Here is an 18,483-nt window from a genome sequence, read left to right on the forward strand (position 1 = left end):
GGCCTGGGAACGCCTCGGGATCCCCCAGTCGGAGCTGGTTAATGTTGCTCGGGAAAGGGAAGTTTGGGGTCCCCTGCTGGAGCTGCTCCCCCCGCGACCCGACACCGGATAAGCGGACGAAGATGGATGGATGGTGTCGCATAATGAAGGATTTTTGCCCGCAACAATGGAAGGAATGATCTTCATGTTTATATTAATACTGTATGTTTAATTGCCTTTAAAAAGACACTCCAGTCTTACAGATGTGTGTGTCCTACCTCTCCCCTGTCTCCTAGCATTGAGTCTTTGGGTTTGGGCAGCTGTTGTCCACTGATGATCTTCAACACCAGCTGCTTCTTCATCTGGCCCGGCATCGGGTCCTCCAGATTGGGGTTAAAGGCACCTGCAATGGGAAGAAAGGAAGTCCACTGTTTATTTATGATCCTTCACGTACCAAATTAAATTGGAAATTCCAAAAATAACCAAATTTATCATAACCATTGTAATCAGCTAGTCCATGTCAAATTTTTAGAAAGGCCTTTAAAACAACATTTAAAACAAATAGAAGACAAAATACAATCAATGGAATACATTTTGACAGCTCTTTTAAATAATAATGGAGGTTGCAAATTTCATTAGCTGCAAATTGCAAAAACAAAACCTTAGTACAGCATACCATATAGTTGAAATCAATATTACAAAATTATTAATAATTTATAAAACTATATTGAAGAGGTTTTTCCCGGCTCAATGCACCTTGGAAGTAGGCTAAGTTGTGTCGGAAATCCCAATTCTGCTTCTAATAAGACAATATAGATATCTTCTAAAAAGAGTGTAATGCTCACACGTGACCAACATAAGCAGCATCACTAAACATAATGGATTACATGGCTGACAAAACTGAAATTACAAGATTAAAGTATTCCTGAGGTCTACTTTAAAAATTATCTCTATATTTCCTAGTAAAATTATGTAATAAATAGGGCTGGGTATCGTTCAAACAGTTTCGATACCGGTACCGAAAATTCGATACAGGTTCTGAAATGATACTTTTTTTCAATACCAATTTTATAAAACAAAAAGAAATTACAACATTTCACATTACGGCACAAATCGTCTCATTTATTTTTCCGCTCCTACTACATGAGCCCCGTCTCTTTTTCCTGCGTGCCTCTACAACGTGTAACGTTAGACAGCCAATCACAGACATCAATAGATCTTGGCAGAAGCCTGCTGCATGCTTATTGGCTCACTGAGGCTGATGAGATTTACTCCTTAGGTATTGAAACTGGGTTTTGAATGGTGAGGAATCTTTTTCAATGCACAATTCTATGGAGGCAATTCGGTCGGTGCCTCCATCATTCATTACAGCAAGGTGTTCTTTCTGCTGGGCTTTTGGCCTGTCGCACCTCCAGCGGTGCCTGTGGTGGACTGTGCATGGCAGGGGCGTCCTCTTCCCTGAGGATATTTTAGTATTGAGTTCAGTACCCAGCCCTAGTAATGAATCCTTTCCCATATACTGACCTTCACACATGCAGGCAGGCTTGAGGATGTAGCCACAGTTGCCATTGCTGTAAAATTTGGCTCTGTTAAGCTGGAGGACCCGGCCCTCCGACTGGTAGTTGAGTGCAACTGAAATCAAAGCAGTTCACCTCATTATTGTCAGCACAGGCAAGATGTTTTCCTTTAATGCGCTGTGCTGGCTAACTGTGGGAAGAGAAAAACGCAGCAGCTGATTGACAAAAAACAAGTCTTCAGTCTTGGAAGAATGGCAGAATTAATAATAGCAGTGGCAGCAGCATGGATCATGTCTGACCACTTTGAAGTAGAGCTGGCTATATGGAAAAAAATCTAATATCACGATATTTTTGACCAAATACATCGATGTGTGCAAAAAAAATCGATTCATATTCGAATCGCGATTCAAGCTCTACCGATTCAAAATCGATTCATGTAATTCCAAAAATCGATTCATATTAGATGGATAATTAGATACTTTATTGATCCCCAAGGGGAAATTCAAGGTCCCAGTAGCATACAGACATCACACAAAGCATACACATACATCATAACAGGATGTTAAAATAACAAATAAGAAATCCACATGAATAATATGGACAATAAAAGATACTAAATAAACTAAATAAAAAAATCTAAGGGATGTATAAGATATATATATACAGTACAGGCCAAAAGTTTGGACACACCTTGTCATTCAAATGCATTTCCTTTTATTTTCATGACTATTTACATTGTAGATTCTCACTGAAGGCATCAAAACTATAAATGAACACATATGGAATTATGTACTTAACAAAAAAATGTGAAATATCTGACAACATGTCTTATATTTTAGATTCTTCATAGTAGCCACCCTTTGCTTTTTTATTAATAAGGGAAAAAATTCCACTAATTAACCCTGACAAAGCACACCTGTGAAGTGAAAACCATTTCAGGTGACTACCTCATGAAGCTCATTGAGAGAACACCAAGGGTTTGCAGAGTTACCAAAAAAAGCAAAGGGTGGCTACTTTGAAGAATCTAAAATATAAGACATGTTTTCAGTTATTTCACACAATTTTTTAAGTATATAATTCCATATGTGTTCATTCATAGTTTTGATGCCTTCAGTGAGAATCTACAATGTAAATAGTCCTGAAAATAAAGAAAACGCATTGAATGAGAAGGTGTGTCCAAACTTTTGGCCTGTACTGTGTATATATATATATATATATATATATATGGGAAAAGTAACTACATTTACATACTCTGAATCATTCTTTTAATCAAGAATAGTTTTGGAATCGAAAATCGATACTGAATCGAATCGTGTGCCTAAAAAATCGGAAACGAATCGTGACATTTTCTGAATCGTACACCCCTAATGTCTAGCCTCATATATCGATGTTGATATAGATATATTGCCAGGCCCTACTCTCAGTACAGTGATCATGAACCACACGGTGGGTTGGGTCAAGTTCCTACCAAGCTGACAGCCGGCGCTCCAGAAGGGCTGGGGGTTGAAGTTGGACGAGTCCACGCGGTAAGAGGACGGGTAGATGCGGGAGAGCTGTCGCTGGTTGAACTGGATGAAGGACGCAGCTTTCTGCTGCATCACCTGGTGGGCTTTGGTCTCACTGAGCGACGACACCTGCCAGCTGCATTTGTCTGCCAGGCGCAACACAAAGACCTCTCAGTTTTCTTCATCAGGCTCGTAAACTCCAATTAACTTCAAATGTTATCGAGCAGGGTTAAGCTGACACCAACTTATGAAGATTTAAACAGCTTGCTGTGGTAGTCGCTGTTACACGATCGGCTAAACAGATCACATTACACAGCCCCCATGCGGTTTCGCTTTAAAAAAAATAAAAAATAAAACCCATTTAGTTCATTTTGGCGTATCAGCGCATGTGAAAGTGCCAGCTCCGATCCGTTCAGCAGCATAGAAGCAGGAGTCGGACTTAACTCATCACCTGACGAGACCGTTGGCGGAGGATTTGGTGTCAAAAGCAAAAGTGCAGAAACCAATCATTTATATCATAATATATTTAATATCTTTATATTGTCTGTAATAGATTAGCAGTGTGTTATCTTGCCAGATTCACTCGCGTCTCGAGGGTAAAATAGACCAGAAACTAGATTGCGAGCTGAGTGCGGAGCTACGGTCTGAGCCGCCCAGTTGGTTAACATCATATTCATACGTATATGTAGAGTTAACATGGGCGCCGAAGGGAAATTAGCAGTGCTTCTGGGTAAACGCTTAACCGGAGATTCGGAGATGCTTAGCTGTGGTGCGTTTGCGGTGTAATCAGTATCACCGGTGATGTCACTGGCGAAAATGACCTCACAGTGGCATCCCAAACTGCTGATAGACTAAATATATCAGTTCAAAGGTACAATTCATGTTTTCCTTCGGACGTGCACAAGTATGTGGGGGAGGATAGAGAAGAAAAAAAACAACGGGGGAACCACCGATCCTGCTTTTGATTGTCAAATATTATATTTTATCTATATTTTATCTGCAATATTAAAGGGCAGGCTGTACCTTAATCAAAAAATCACTCTTTATTAAAAGTTACCATATATAAAGTTACCATATATCTCTCTCAGCAGTAGTTTGAGTAAAGCTAACTGTGCTCACCTTGTGCCTCGATGTCATAGAGACCCACAGAGCATGTGTATTTGACCAGATCAGACAGAGCCCTGGATAACTTCATGGTCTTCTTCTTTCTGTAAGGCCAACAAAGCTCAAAGCTCAATGGAGTAAACACATGTAGGGGAATTAAGCAGGCAGATAACATAAGAAAGTACAACAGTGCTTATATATACCGGTACACAACTTCATGACAAAATTTGTTATTTTTTGTTGCATTGCAATCCTGAAATGTAGCTATGAACACCTATCCATTATATCATATGATAATATGAATAAGTGCGTGGCCGGGTTGGGTCAGTGGGTAGAGCAGGTGCACATATACTGAGAGGTTTATGCCTCGACGCAGAGGTCCAGGGCTCAAACCTGTGACGATTTCCTGCATGTCTTCCCCCTCTCTCTCTCTCCTTTCTCACCTAGCTGTCCTATCAAAGTAATGGTGGAAAACCCCCAAAAAATAATCTTAAAAAAAAACAGAAAATGTATAAATGGAATAATAAACATCAAAGCTGATGACGACATACTTTCCCGTTAACATCAGGTCTTTAGGAGATGACAACACACTCATATGTCTGTATAACATGCTCTACTAGAGGGGTGTGTGTGTGTGTGTGTGTGTGTGTGGGGGGGGGGGGGGGGGGGGGGCATACTTGCTGTGGTGCAAGGGGGCACGGGAGGTGCTACTTGCACTCTCTTGGTCTGTATCTGTGTCTTCAAAGCTCGAGGTCTTCTTCAGCTTGCTAGCCTTTTTCTGCAGAAGAAAAAGAGTTATGAACAAGGGAGGTACCAAAGAACATCGGAGCAGAGCTCTCTTCATGTGTAAAAAGGGCAAGACGTCTGGTTTACATTGCTCTTTTCAAACCAAATTAACGGGAAACACCTTGTGATTAAATGTTAGTCTGGCTCAACAGATGTACATTGAAAAAAGCCTGACATCCGGCACGCTATCTCCGCCCCCAGGGCTTAGAGCTGCCCAGGACGGTTGTGATTGGTTTAAACAAATAGAAACAAGCCAGAGTGTTTTCCCCCTATACCGGAATAAACAGGCGGTGTAGCTAGACCATACTGCAGCGCTGACACAGCACCGTCAATATGGGAAAGTAGAGTCCGACCCATATATCGCTGGGCTGATATTATCGGCCAATATTAGGCATTTTCCAAACCATCGGTATCAGTATTTATAATTGCCGATAAATGATTTTTAAATTTTTTTATTTTTTTCATTTTTTAAATATTAATTTATCAGAATCATTTATAATGACAAATAAATGATTATGCTAAATGAATATTTAAAAAACTAAATAAAAATGGACAAAACACCCTTCAACCATGTTATGAGTGTTGGTGTTGCATAGTTTGTCCACCAGAGGGCACTCTACAACGTCTCTGTTGGCAACTCTTTGATTTCTTTTTTTATTGTTTTTGTTTAAAGGACTTTAAGTTTCATATCTTAAGTTTGTATTTTTATACATTTTATTTATCAGAACTTTAATATATTTTGATGTTCCTCTGTTCTGTTGTGACAATAAAACAAACAAGTTTATTTTTAAACTGCATTATCATATTATTTTAGTGAGGACTCATAAATAACTATAAATAACTAATGTTAGGGAAATTACGCGTTTCTGGATTTTTTTTTTAAATATATATTGGCCGATATATCGGAATATCGTATTTTTAAATCACCAAATATTTGTATCGATATCGGCCTTAAAAATCCTTTATCGGTCGGGTCAGGCTCTACTGGAAAGCAGATTTTTTGTCTATGTTCTGATCACACATGGAAGATTGGGTAGATATACAGACTTTGAAAGACGGAGAGCAAAACAGAGAGAGGAGGAATAAAAAGGCCAACCTTGCGTTTAGAGAAGCTGCCCATGAAGGAGCGCCCTGTACGCTTGTTGCTGCAGGGATTAGCCTCGTCCCCTGTGTCCGTCCCGTCCTCACTCTTATCCTGACAGCAGAGGACACACTTAGCATGTTTTTGTTAGGAAAACATTTTTGAGATTTGTAACGTGATGATAATGAGAAATAATACTGATTAGTTTGCCTCCTGTTAATCTCCCTGAGGTGTGTTTGTGTTGTCTATATATATTTTTTGGATGAGTTGAACAATAAAATTCAAACAGGTTGCTCTTAGACACAAATCCCCCAAATAACCGTTTTCTTTGAACTACAGTAAGATTAAATTAAATGTGCCGTTGCTTCATCACGCAGCACAAGAAACCAAGACAATTGAGAAGAGCCATTAAAAAAATGAGGCAATAAAAGAAGAAAACTATTCAGGATAAATATGGAGGGCTAGTTTGGTTTTGGAAAAATACATAAAGAAGCTCAAGGATCCTAATTGCATGTGAAGTACTATTTCACTGTGAAAGAGGTATTTCCATGCTAATAGGCTGAGTATTGGAAAAGATTTAGAGTGGACTGAGAGGGCCGATTGAAAGAAACACATTTCTTTGGGGAAAATGAGCAACCACAAGCTCCACACTCTTTCCTCTACCTCACATTTATAGCTTTTCACACATTCACACCACTAATAGGCCACTATAACGTCATGAAAAGTGCTAAATATAACTAGGCTAAAATTCACAAACATATTTGCATTTCTACTGTATATGTATTCAGACTTTACAAAATACAAAATGACATAATTGAGCTGTGTACCTAAATTTAAGGTCCTATGACATGCTGCTTTTTGGATGCTGCTTTTGGATGCCTCAGTGGTCCCCTAATACTGTATCTGAAGTCTCTTTTATATAGACCTTAGTGGTCCACTAATACTGTATCTGAAGTCTCTTTTATATAAGCCATAGTGGTCCCCTAATACTGTATCTGAAGTCTCTTTTATATAGACCTTAGTGGTCCCCTAATACTGTATCTGAAGTCGCTTTTATATAGGCCATAGTGGTCCCCTAATACTGTATCTGAAGTCTCTTTTATATAGACCTTAGTGGTCCCCTAATACGGTATCTGAAGTCGCTTTTATATAGACCTTAGTGGTCCCCTAATACTGTATCTGACGTCTCTTTTATATAGGCCATAGTGGTCCCCTAATACTGTTTATGAAGTCTCTTTTATATAGACCTTAGTGGTCCCCTAATACTGTATCTGAAGTCTCTTTTATATAGGCCATGGTGGTCCCCTAATACTGTATCTGAAGTCTCTTTTATATAGGCCATAGTGGTCCCCTAATACTGTATCTGAAGTCTCTTTTATATAGGCCATAGTTGTCCCCTAATACTGTTTATGAAGTCTCTTTTATATAGACCTTAGTGGTCCCCTAATACTGTATCTGAAGTCTCTTTTATATAGGCCATGGTGGTCCCCTAATACTGTATCTGAAGTCTCTTTTGTATAGACCTTAGTGGTCCCCTAATACTGTATCTGAAGTCTCTTTTATATAGACCTTAGTGGTCCCCTAATACTGTATCTGAAGTCTCTTTTATATAGACCTTAGTGGTCCCCTAATACTGTATCTGAAGTCTCTTTTATATAGACCTTAGTGGTCCCCTAATACTGTATCTGAAGTCTCTTTTATATAGACCTTAGTGGTCCCCTAATACTGTATCTGAAGTCGCTTTTATATAGGCCATAGTGGTCCCCTAATACTGTATCTGAAGTCTCTTTTATATAGGCCATAGTGGTCCCCTAATACTGTATCTGAAGTCGCTTTTATATAGGCCATAGTGGTCCCCTAATACTGTATCTGAAGTCGCTTTTATATAGGCCATAGTGGTCCCCTAATACTGTATCTGACGTCTCTTTTATATAGGCCATAGTGGTCCCCTAATACTGTTTATGAAGTCTCTTTTATATAGACCTTAGTGGTCCCCTAATACTGTATCTGAAGTCTCTTTTATATAGGCCATGGTGGTCCCCTAATACTGTATCTGAAGTCTCTTTTATATAGACCTTAGTGGTCCCCTAATACTGTATCTGAAGTTGCTTTTATATAGGCCATAGTGGTCCCCTAATACTGTATCTGAAGTCTCTTTTATATAGACCTTAGTGGTCCCCTAATACGGTATCTGAAGTTGCTTTTATATAGACCTTAGTGGTCCCCTAATACTGTATCTGACGTCTCTTTTATATAGGCCATAGTGGTCCCCTAATACTGTTTATGAAGTCTCTTTTATATAGACCTTAGTGGTCCCCTAATACTGTATCTGAAGTCTCTTTTATATAGGCCATGGTGGTCCCCTAATACTGTATCTGAAGTCGCTTTTATATAGGCCATAGTGGTCCCCTAATACTGTATCTGAAGTCTCTTTTATATAGGCCATAGTGGTCCCCTAATACTGTTTATGAAGTCTCTTTTATATAGACCTTAGTGGTCCCCTAATACTGTATCTGAAGTCTCTTTTATATAGGCCATGGTGGTCCCCTAATACTGTATCTGAAGTCTCTTTTATATAGACCTTAGTGGTCCCCTAATACTGTATCTGAAGTCTCTTTTATATAGACGTTAGTGGTCCCCTAATACTGTATCTGAAGTCTCTTTTATATAGACCTTAGTGGTCCCCTAATACTGTATCTGAAGTCTCTTTTATATAGACCTTAGTGGTCCCCTAATACTGTATCTGAAGTCTCTTTTATATAGACCTTAGTGGTCCCCTAATACTGTATCTGAAGTCGCTTTTATATAGGCCATAGTGGTCCCCTAATACTGTATCTGAAGTCTCTTTTATATAGGCCATAGTGGTCCCCTAATACTGTTTATGAAGTCTCTTTTATATAGACCTTAGTGGTCCCCTAATACTGTATCTGAAGTCGCTTTTATATAGGCCATAGTGGTCCCCTAATACTGTATCTGACGTCTCTTTTATATAGGCCATAGTGGTCCCCTAATACTGTTTATGAAGTCTCTTTTATATAGACCTTAGTGGTCCCCTAATACTGTATCTGAAGTCTCTTTTATATAGGCCATGGTGGTCCCCTAATACTGTATCTGAAGTCTCTTTTATATAGACCTTAGTGGTCCCCTAATACTGTATCTGAAGTCGCTTTTATATAGGCCATAGTGGTCCCCTAATACTGTATCTGAAGTCTCTTTTATATAGACCTTAGTGGTCCCCTAATACTGTATCTGTCACTTTCCCAAAATTCATCGTTGGTGCAGAATCACAGCCACTAGAGCCAGTCCCACAATGAGCTTTCCTTAGGATGTGCCATTTCTGTGTCTGTAGCTATTGAGGAAGAGAGAGGGGGGGAGCAAGGTGGAGGGTGGGGGTGTGGCCTTGACCAACTGCCATGCTTTGCTCGTCTGAAAGCCATGATGTCTCTCTCTCATGGGTGGGCCAAATTCTCTGGGTGGGCAAAGCAGAGAAAGGGGAGGTAACCTTGCTCCTTATGACGTCATAAGGAGAAGATTCCAGATCGGCCCATCTGAGCTTTCATTTTCTCAAAGGCAGAGCAGGATACCCAGGGCTCGGTTTACACCTATCTCCATTTCTAGCCACTGGGGGACCATAGGCAGGCTGGGGGGAACGCATATTAAAGCGCCCATATTATGCTCATTTTCAGGTTCATAACTGTATTTTAAGGTTGTACCAGAATAGGTTTACATAGTTTAATTTTCAAAAAACACCATCTTGTTGTTGTACTGCACAACTCTCTCTCACTGCTGCAGATCCTCTTTTCACCTGGTCTGTGTTTTAGCTACAGAGTGAGACCTCTTTTCATCTTCTTCTTCAGTACTATCTTTGATTGCATTCGCACATGCTCAGTAGCTCAGATGTAGAGAATGTCAGCCTGCTAACTCTAGAGACAGTAAAAGAAAGGCTGTTTCTCCAACTTTGGTCAGTTACAAGGCAGGATTAGCTGGGAGATTTCTAAATGAGGGCGCACATGGAAGTAGTTCTTTTGTAGATTATGGTGAACTTGTGTGTGTTGTAGCAGTGCTTTTCTATTGAGAACGACGTAGCATGCTAGCGTTAGCATTAGCGTTAGCATTAGCATTAGCATGCTAACGCTAACGCTTCTGACGGTTGTAACGGTTGTGGTTAGCCAGCCGATTTTGAACAGCTAGCCCAGAAGACTGAAGGCAGGACACATTCAGAAACCGTATCTCACTCAAAACAGCATGGATGGATTTTTTGTGTGTGGAAGCACCAGAGACACAGCCCATATTTTTTCTTAATATGGGCACTTTAATGTTTATAAAACCTCATGAAGTGAAATTTTCATGCCATGGGACCTTTAATCAAACTCAAAAACACAATCTGTATTTGACCTTTAAATAAACCTTAAATTAAAGCAAAGCAGCAAAAAGTAAAGTATGTAAATGTGTCAGTAGTCGGCTCACTGGGCCATATTGCATTCTTTTTTGAAATACTGAAGATTGTAAAGGGAAGAAGTCCACGTGAAAATGAAGTTGGTTTATATCCTGGCAAGGATAAAATTTCTTTCAAATCACTACACTTTAATATCAGAAAATAGGGTCAAATAACACAAGTCAAGTGTCAAGCTATGCAGTGTCCAGCACAGACAGCATATCTGGTGCAAATGGATGATTTACTCCGAAGTTATTGAAGATGAACAGATGAACTTAAAACTACCTACACTGTGAAGATAAAGAGTGAATTGAGAGATTACGAGGCAAGATGTAAAGATATAAGCAGTGACTGTTTATCTCAGTGGATCTATGGACAGAGAAACCGGTACGGTTGTTTGGGCATTTTTATGTATATATTTCAAAGTTGATCTGGAAAATAAAGTAAAGCATCTGTTCAAAGTGCAATATCTGCTTTTATCCAAATAATGCATTCATATTGCTATGCATATGCTCATACACAGTCACAGCTTGCTCAGGGCTTTGAACTGAACTGGTAAATGAGCAAGTTCAAAGAAAAAGCTGACTTTCTCTTTTTTTCCCCACAGAAAGTCAGCAAAACAACATTATTTATCCATATATATGTTTTGAAATGAAAAAAAAGTAAGATCAGGAACTATCTGTGTTTACCTTAGTGCCACTTTTGTCTGTGGGCTTCCCAGCAGGAGGGAGGGCTGCGATGGTGAAGCTGTCTGGGTCTTCCCGGTCTCGGATCTTGGACTCCTTCATCAGGTTGTCCAGCTTTTTCTTGGCCATGTTCTCCACCTGCTTCCTGTTGGCTGAGGTCTGTAGGAGGATGGAACGGTTACACACAGAATGAGGACGATATATGTGACCCAAGACACAAGAGGTGAGAGTAACTTTCGCTCTGTCTGCTGGGAGTTATTGGTCATTCTTTACATGTTTTCATGTGAAAACGTGACACGTTTGTGTGCTCCACAACTGCAGATGTTATTAGTAGGCAACTGCATTTTATAAAACTGTCTCATAATGTTGACACTAGGTCGGAAGTTGCGTGGAACATTATGTGAGCAGAGACGAGGGAGGCCTTTCGCTTCTGATTTCTGGATCTCCAACGAGTCTTTTACTTTCTGCACATACTGGCTTGGCTCGGCGCGTCGGCCCAGCACGCCATTTTCATTACAACAGGGCCATCCGCTTAAAGGTGTGTCTTCAGTGCCGTTGAGTCGGTCACACAGCGCTAACTAAAAAACTAGCCTACATGTGAAGTTCGCGGACGAGTAGCTAAATCCGTCAATGGAAAAAAAAATGTCTTTGTTACAACAAGATTGAGCTAGCAAGGTAGTTTTGTGTTTATACAGTGGCACTCATAAGTTTATGAACCCATGCTAAAGTTGACTAAAAAGAGGAATAAAAAAGTAATCTTTTGGAAATTGGTCTTAATGGCTTAATTAAAAAGATTAGGAAAAATCCAACCTTTAAGGACACCAATTTTCTTTGTGAATGAATAATGTATCGTAAATAAATAAATGTTCTTCCTTAAAATACAGGGGGCATAAGTATACATACCTCTATGTTAAATTCCCATAGAGGAAGGCAGATTTTTATTTTTAAAGGCCAGTTATTTCATGGATCCAGGATATATACATCCTGATAAAGTTCCCTTGGCCATTTGTTGGATTTTAGCAGACTACCGAAAGCAGCAGAAAGGCAGAACTGGCTACACTTTAATATCTGTTTATTTATTGCAGGTAATGTCGTTATCGCCATATTCAACAACAACTTTATTGCATATTTTCCTCATATCTTGCAGCCCTAGCGTGCATATCACTAAAGGTAGGCGAGGAAATATGTGTTTTTATAATCATTGAACTGAGCCAATGGGTCGCCTGGCTTTATCTCAGGTCCTACTGTAGAAGAAAGTTTGGATAATTATCTCTTACCGTTAGAGCTCTAACTATTTCAAATGTTGCTGTACAAATAGTTGTCTCTTTCAGTCATAATTTAAAAGATTTATCAATGTACTACTTTTTTAAACAAATTAAAGTTTTGAATGAATTCCAGGATACATCTTATGGTTATATCACTGTCATGTGACCCAGATAATATAATAACTTAAATACACAGCCTATGAAGTAAACAATGCCTCTTTATTATCATAAAAGTTATTTTCTAACTGTACACCCCCCCCCCATCATCTCTGTTGCTATAAACGTGTATAGGGCCAAGTGCCGACAAGTAACAGTTGAAATAATAATAAAATATTTAAAATAAAATATATAGTCCAATAATCACTTATATAATTACAATTTGGCATATCTAAACAACAACAGCAATTACCAGTCACACGCCTTAAGATCTTAGCTAATGTTAGCAATTAATTGCGGTTAAACAAAGAAGAAGAAAAAAGACAATTAGACAATTATGTAATAGTTTTTACAGGCCTACTTACCGTGCTCTGACCAGACTAAGAAGAAAAACAAATCCTGCAGGATCCTACCAGAACTCACATTTCATTAAGACATTGTGTTACATAATGCAGAAGCTCCCAGACTGGTTGATGAATGGACCTTTTAGTAATGGAATGAATGGCAGTGGGACATCCTTACTCAGGAGGATGAAGTGGAATAGATGAAAGATGTCCTCATTGAGAGATGAAACACTGCTCAATGCCTCAGTGGGGGTGGGGTGGGGGGATAATATGCACATGCTCAGTTCAGCCACATGGTGGCAGAGTGTATCTATGACCCACTTCGGTCTGGACTCAGACCACAAGCAACAGCAACATGCTCCATGAAGAGTTTTAAGTGCTCAGTGCAGGTGTGTCAAAACTGAACATATAGGCTTTCATTCAGGGAGATTGCAGTCCACTCAGTGCTGTCCTTCTGATATGATGGCTATGATGCAGGGGGATTATATATTTATTGTAGAATTGATAAATGTTACCTTTAAACCAGATTGCACACACTATTCTGTGTGTAAAGTATTATGGTTTTCATTTTTCGCTGTCAAACAAGAAATGTGGTTGTTTCTGAGGTTTTTCCACCCTGACGGAAATAGATTTTGGGCAGATACTGAATACTTTCAAGATAGTTTTTGCAATGGTTTTGAATAAAATGTGGACAACGCATGAAGCCTCAGTGCTTAAAATATTATTTTGTCAGTGCATTAGTTCATTAAAGTCAACAAAAAGCCCACAGATGCTGCCAGTGTTTGAACTTAACATATTCATGATAACAGCTTTCATTAAAATATCATTAGTTCCAATAGGTAATAATAAATAAAATAATTACAACAACATTAGTTTGTCCTAGCAATGTTGGTCCGGGTGTGTTAACCACTGGCCCCATTGGTCCATCTTAAAATGTTCTCAATAAAATCCGCACCAAGAACTTAATTTAAACATCTGGCGGCTGCTCCTATTCCATGACTGTTTTTCAGAAAATTAAATGATAATAGATACAAAAGGAATTAGTTCCACAGAGCCTGGATTGCAATATTCATATAATTATCCCACTTGAAACATTGGGCATCCTGTAGCTGCAGTTTAAACCCTGCCAAGCTGAAAGGGAAAAAATGGCTGATCCTGGCACCAACAGCGCTGAATATTGTTAAAGTACTGCTTATGACTGACATTGTTTCCACTAGTTTTAGGATCTACAAGACACCTATCGATGTGCATGCCTGGTTCCAGATAAAGAATCTTTACACAGAGCATCTTAGAGATGCAATATTGCAAAGTGTTTTGGGGCCGACCACTTTAAACTTTCACAGGTAGGATGAGAAAGAATGGCAGATGACTGGGTGACATTCCTGAGGTGGTTGAGAATGAGCTTTGTATACAGTACCTTCCACTTTGAAAGAAGCGAGCGACAGTTAAAGAGAAGAAGAAGAAGGGACAAAAGAGAAGAGCAGGAAATGAGAACAAATAGGAACACAGAAAGAAAGAGACAGCCGCAAAAAGCAGAGATAACAATATACGAGATGCACTTAAGGAACAAAGACAGGAGAGGAGAACGCTCACACAATCAACAGTGCTTAGTTTAAACACGAAGCATCGAGAACAGGAAATACACACACACGGTTCACATTTTATCTGCTGGACAAAAGGCACACAAAGCCTGCCTGTAACTCTGGTAGATCGAAGGGACACGTGTGGCTATGTGGTTAATGTGGAGCAAAAGACCAAATAAAAAGGCACATACATCTCCATTCATCAGCTTGCAGTCGTCCTCCATCTCATCAGCGCTGTCCTCGTCCGACACGTCTCCCTCTTCTGCATTCTCATCGATGTTGGGAGGCAGTTTCTTCCCCTGGTGGAGCAAAGAACAAGTTACATTAGGGCCGAGTTAAAGGTCCCATGGCATGAAAATGTCACTTTATGAGGCTTTTTAACATTAATATGCGTTACCTCCCCTTTCTCTGCTTTGCCCGCCCAGAGAATTTGGCCCACCCATGAGAGAGAGAGACATCATGGCTTTCAAACGAGCAAAGTGGCAGTGGGTCAAGGCCACACCCCCATCCTTCACCTTGCCTCCCCCCTCTCTCCCTCAATAGCAACAGACACGGAATGGCACGAAATGGCACATCCTAAGGAAAGCTCATTGTGGGACTGGCTCTAGTGGCTGTGATTCTGCACCAAGGCTGAATTTTGGGAAAGGGACTTCAGATACAGTATTAGGGGACCACTAAGGTCTATATAAAAGAGACTTCAGATACAGTATTAGGGGACCACTAAGGTCTATATAAAAGAGACTTCAGATACAGTATTAGGGGACCACTAAGGTCTATATAAAAGAGACTTCAGATACAGTATTAGGGGACCACTAAGGTCTATATAAAAGGGACTTCAGATACAGTATTAGGGGACCACTAAGGTCTATATAAAAGAGACTTCAGATACAGTATTAGGGGACCACTAAGGTCTATATAAAAGAGACTTCAGATACAGTATTAGGGGACCACTGAGACCTATATAAAAGAGACTTCAGATACAGTATTAGGGTACCACTAAGGTCTATATAAAAGAGACTTCAGATACAGTATTAGGGAAACACTAAGGTCTATATAAAAGAGACTTCAGATACAGTATTAGGGGACCACTGAGACCTATATAAAAGAGACTTCAGATACAGTATTAGGGGGGACCACTAAGGTCTATATAAAAGAGACTTCAGATACAGTATTAGGGGACCACTAAGGTCTATATAAAAGAGACTTCAGATACAGTATTAGGGGACCACTAAGGTCTATATAAAAGGGACTTCAGATACAGTATTAGGGGACCACTGAGACCTATATAAAAGAGACTTCAGATACAGTATTAGGGTACCACTAAGGTCTATATAAAAGAGACTTCAGATACAGTATTAGGGGACCACTAAGGTCAATATAAAAGAGACTTCAGATACAGTATTAGGGGACCACTAAGGTCTATATAAAAGAGACTTCAGATACAGTATTAGGGGACCACTAAGGTCTATATAAAAGAGACTTCAGATACAGTATTAGGGGACCACTGAGACCTATATAAAAGAGACTTCAGATACAGTATTAGGGGACCACTAAGGTCTATATAAAAGAGACTTCAGATACAGTATTAGGGAAACACTAAGGTCTATATAAAAGAGACTTCAGATACAGTATTAGGGGACCACTAAGGTCTATATAAAAGAGACTTTAGATACAGTATTAGGGGACCACTGAGGCCTATATAAAAGAGACTTCAGATACAGTATTAGGGGACCACTATGGCCTATATAAAAGCGACTTCAGATACAGTATTAGGGGACCACTAAGGTCTATATAAAAGAGACTTCAGATACAGTATTAGGGGACCACTGAGACCTATATAAAAGAGACTTCAGATACAGTATTAGGGTACCACTAAGGTCTATATAAAAGAGACTTCAGATACAGTATTAGGGAAACACTAAGGTCTATATAAAAGAGACTTCAGATACAGTATTAGGGGACCACTGAGACCTATATAAAAGAGACTTCAGATACAGTATTAGGGGACCACTAAGGTCTATATAAAAGAGACTTCAGATACAGTATTAGGGGACCACTAAGGTCTATATAAAAGAGACTTCAGATACAGTATTAGGGGACCACTGAGACCTATATAAAAGAGACTTCAGATACAGTATTAGGGTACCACTAAGGTCTATATAAAAGAGACTTCAGATACAGTATTAGGGGACCACTAAGGTCTATATAAAAGAGACTTCAGATACAGTATTAGGGGACCACTAAGGTCTATATAAAAGAGACTTCAGATACAGTATTAGGGGACCACTAAGGTCTATATAAAAGAGACTTCAGATACAGTATTAGGGGACCACTGAGACCTATATAAAAGAGACTTCAGATACAGTATTAGGGTACCACTAAGGTCTATATAAAAGAGACTTCAGATACAGTATTAGGGGACCACTAAGGTCTATATAAAAGAGACTTTAGATACAGTATTAGGGGACCACTGAGGCCTATATAAAAGAGACTTCAGATACAGTATTAGGGGACCACTGAGACCTATATAAAAGAGACTTCAGATACAGTATTAGGGTACCACTAAGGTCTATATAAAAGAGACTTCAGATACAGTATTAGGGGACCACTAAGGTCTATATAAAAGAGACTTTAGATACAGTATTAGGGGACCACTGAGGCCTATATAAAAGAGACTTCAGATACAGTATTAGGGGACCACTGAGACCTATATAAAAGAGACTTCAGATACAGTATTAGGGGACCACTAAGTTCTATATAAAAGAGACTTCAGATACAGTATTAGAGGACCACTAAGGTGTATATAAAAGAGACTTCAGATACAGTATTAGGGGACCACTAAGGCCTATATAAAAGAGACTTCAGATACAGTATTAGGGGACCACTAAGGTCTATATAACAGAGACTTCAGATACAATATTAGGGGACCACTAAGGCCTATATAAAAGCATCCAAAGAGCACCATGTCATGGGACCTTTAAAAAAAAAAAATCAATTGTCATTTGAATGATCCAGTATTGATTCATAAAATCCAGAATGTCTCTGTATGCAGATACAACTAGAAGACCTAAGAAATCCATTGGTACGAGCCATGTCATGTCAGCTTGCCTGTTGGGAAGGGGGGTTAAATAACGCTCCAAAGAAAAACTGGCATGGTCATTTTAAAAAAGGTTCCCTCGACCATTTACCTCAAGGTATCTGAATGAAATGTCACTCAATACTCGCTGACTGGAGAGTCTGTAGAGCTGCACTTTATTATGTGTTCATGGTAAATAAAAAGTACATTAATGTAACTGCCTTGGGGTCAATTCTTAATGTAAACATTAATACTTTTAATAATGCAGCAGGTTAGAGGGAACCTTGTACAATTGTAGAATCCTTTCTTTTCTTTTTTAAATATCCAAGCAAAATTGGTTTTGCAACTGAAATATCCCACCATCGACTTTGAATCCAAAATGTAATTGAATCGGCAATATCGTTATCGCGATATCATGGCTTAGTTGTGTTTGATTTAGAGCCCGCTTGAAACGCTGTAATGATCATGTCTCATTGGCCAGTTACCGTGCCACTTGCACATGTCAGTGCACGGGTCCACTACGTGACAAACCCTATACCCCTATACCTGTACCATGTCTGTGCATATTCCGACAGTGACAGTGTGAAGAAATAGATAGAGACAACAAAACGGAAGGAATCAGAGAAGAGAAAGAAAAGTTGTGTCCTGTTCTCTTTATTTATATATTTTATACTGTCCAACCAGTAGAACATGTCCTGTTCTGTAGACATGGTCCTTATTTATATATTCATCTTGGACCGGTCCAATATGACCGTCAGTTAAAATAAACCTTGTGTTGTAAGAAAACTTGTTTCATTTGTTATGATAAAACAAGTTGTTATTTTGATGCGTTTTCCCATAACTTTCGTAATTTTACATACGTTTAAAAATATCGAAATCAATATCTATATCGCAATATTCTTAAATGATATCGCAGTATCACATTTTGTCAATATCGTGCAACCCTAATCGGGACCTTATGCATCG

The 18,483-nt window shown here is 39.2% G+C and overlaps 1 protein-coding gene across 1 annotated transcript in view; it reads right to left on the bottom strand.

Moving 5' to 3' along the window:
- plch2a (phospholipase C, eta 2a) overlaps window positions 1-18,483 on the bottom strand; it is an 84,754-nt gene that overhangs the window by 18,767 nt on the left and 47,504 nt on the right. The window contains exons 10-17 of the mRNA XM_028582767.1: window positions 14,633-14,740; window positions 11,097-11,252; window positions 5,988-6,086; window positions 4,783-4,883; window positions 4,121-4,209; window positions 2,965-3,147; window positions 1,504-1,611; window positions 258-382 (exon numbers count right to left, since the gene is read on the bottom strand). Coding sequence (XP_028438568.1) covers window positions 258-382; window positions 1,504-1,611; window positions 2,965-3,147; window positions 4,121-4,209; window positions 4,783-4,883; window positions 5,988-6,086; window positions 11,097-11,252; window positions 14,633-14,740 — 969 coding nt within the window. The remainder of the gene's footprint in view (window positions 1-257; window positions 383-1,503; window positions 1,612-2,964; window positions 3,148-4,120; window positions 4,210-4,782; window positions 4,884-5,987; window positions 6,087-11,096; window positions 11,253-14,632; window positions 14,741-18,483) is intronic.

This window comes from Perca flavescens, chromosome 7 (assembly GCF_004354835.1).
Source record: "Perca flavescens isolate YP-PL-M2 chromosome 7, PFLA_1.0, whole genome shotgun sequence".
NCBI lineage: Eukaryota > Metazoa > Chordata > Actinopteri > Perciformes > Percidae > Perca > Perca flavescens.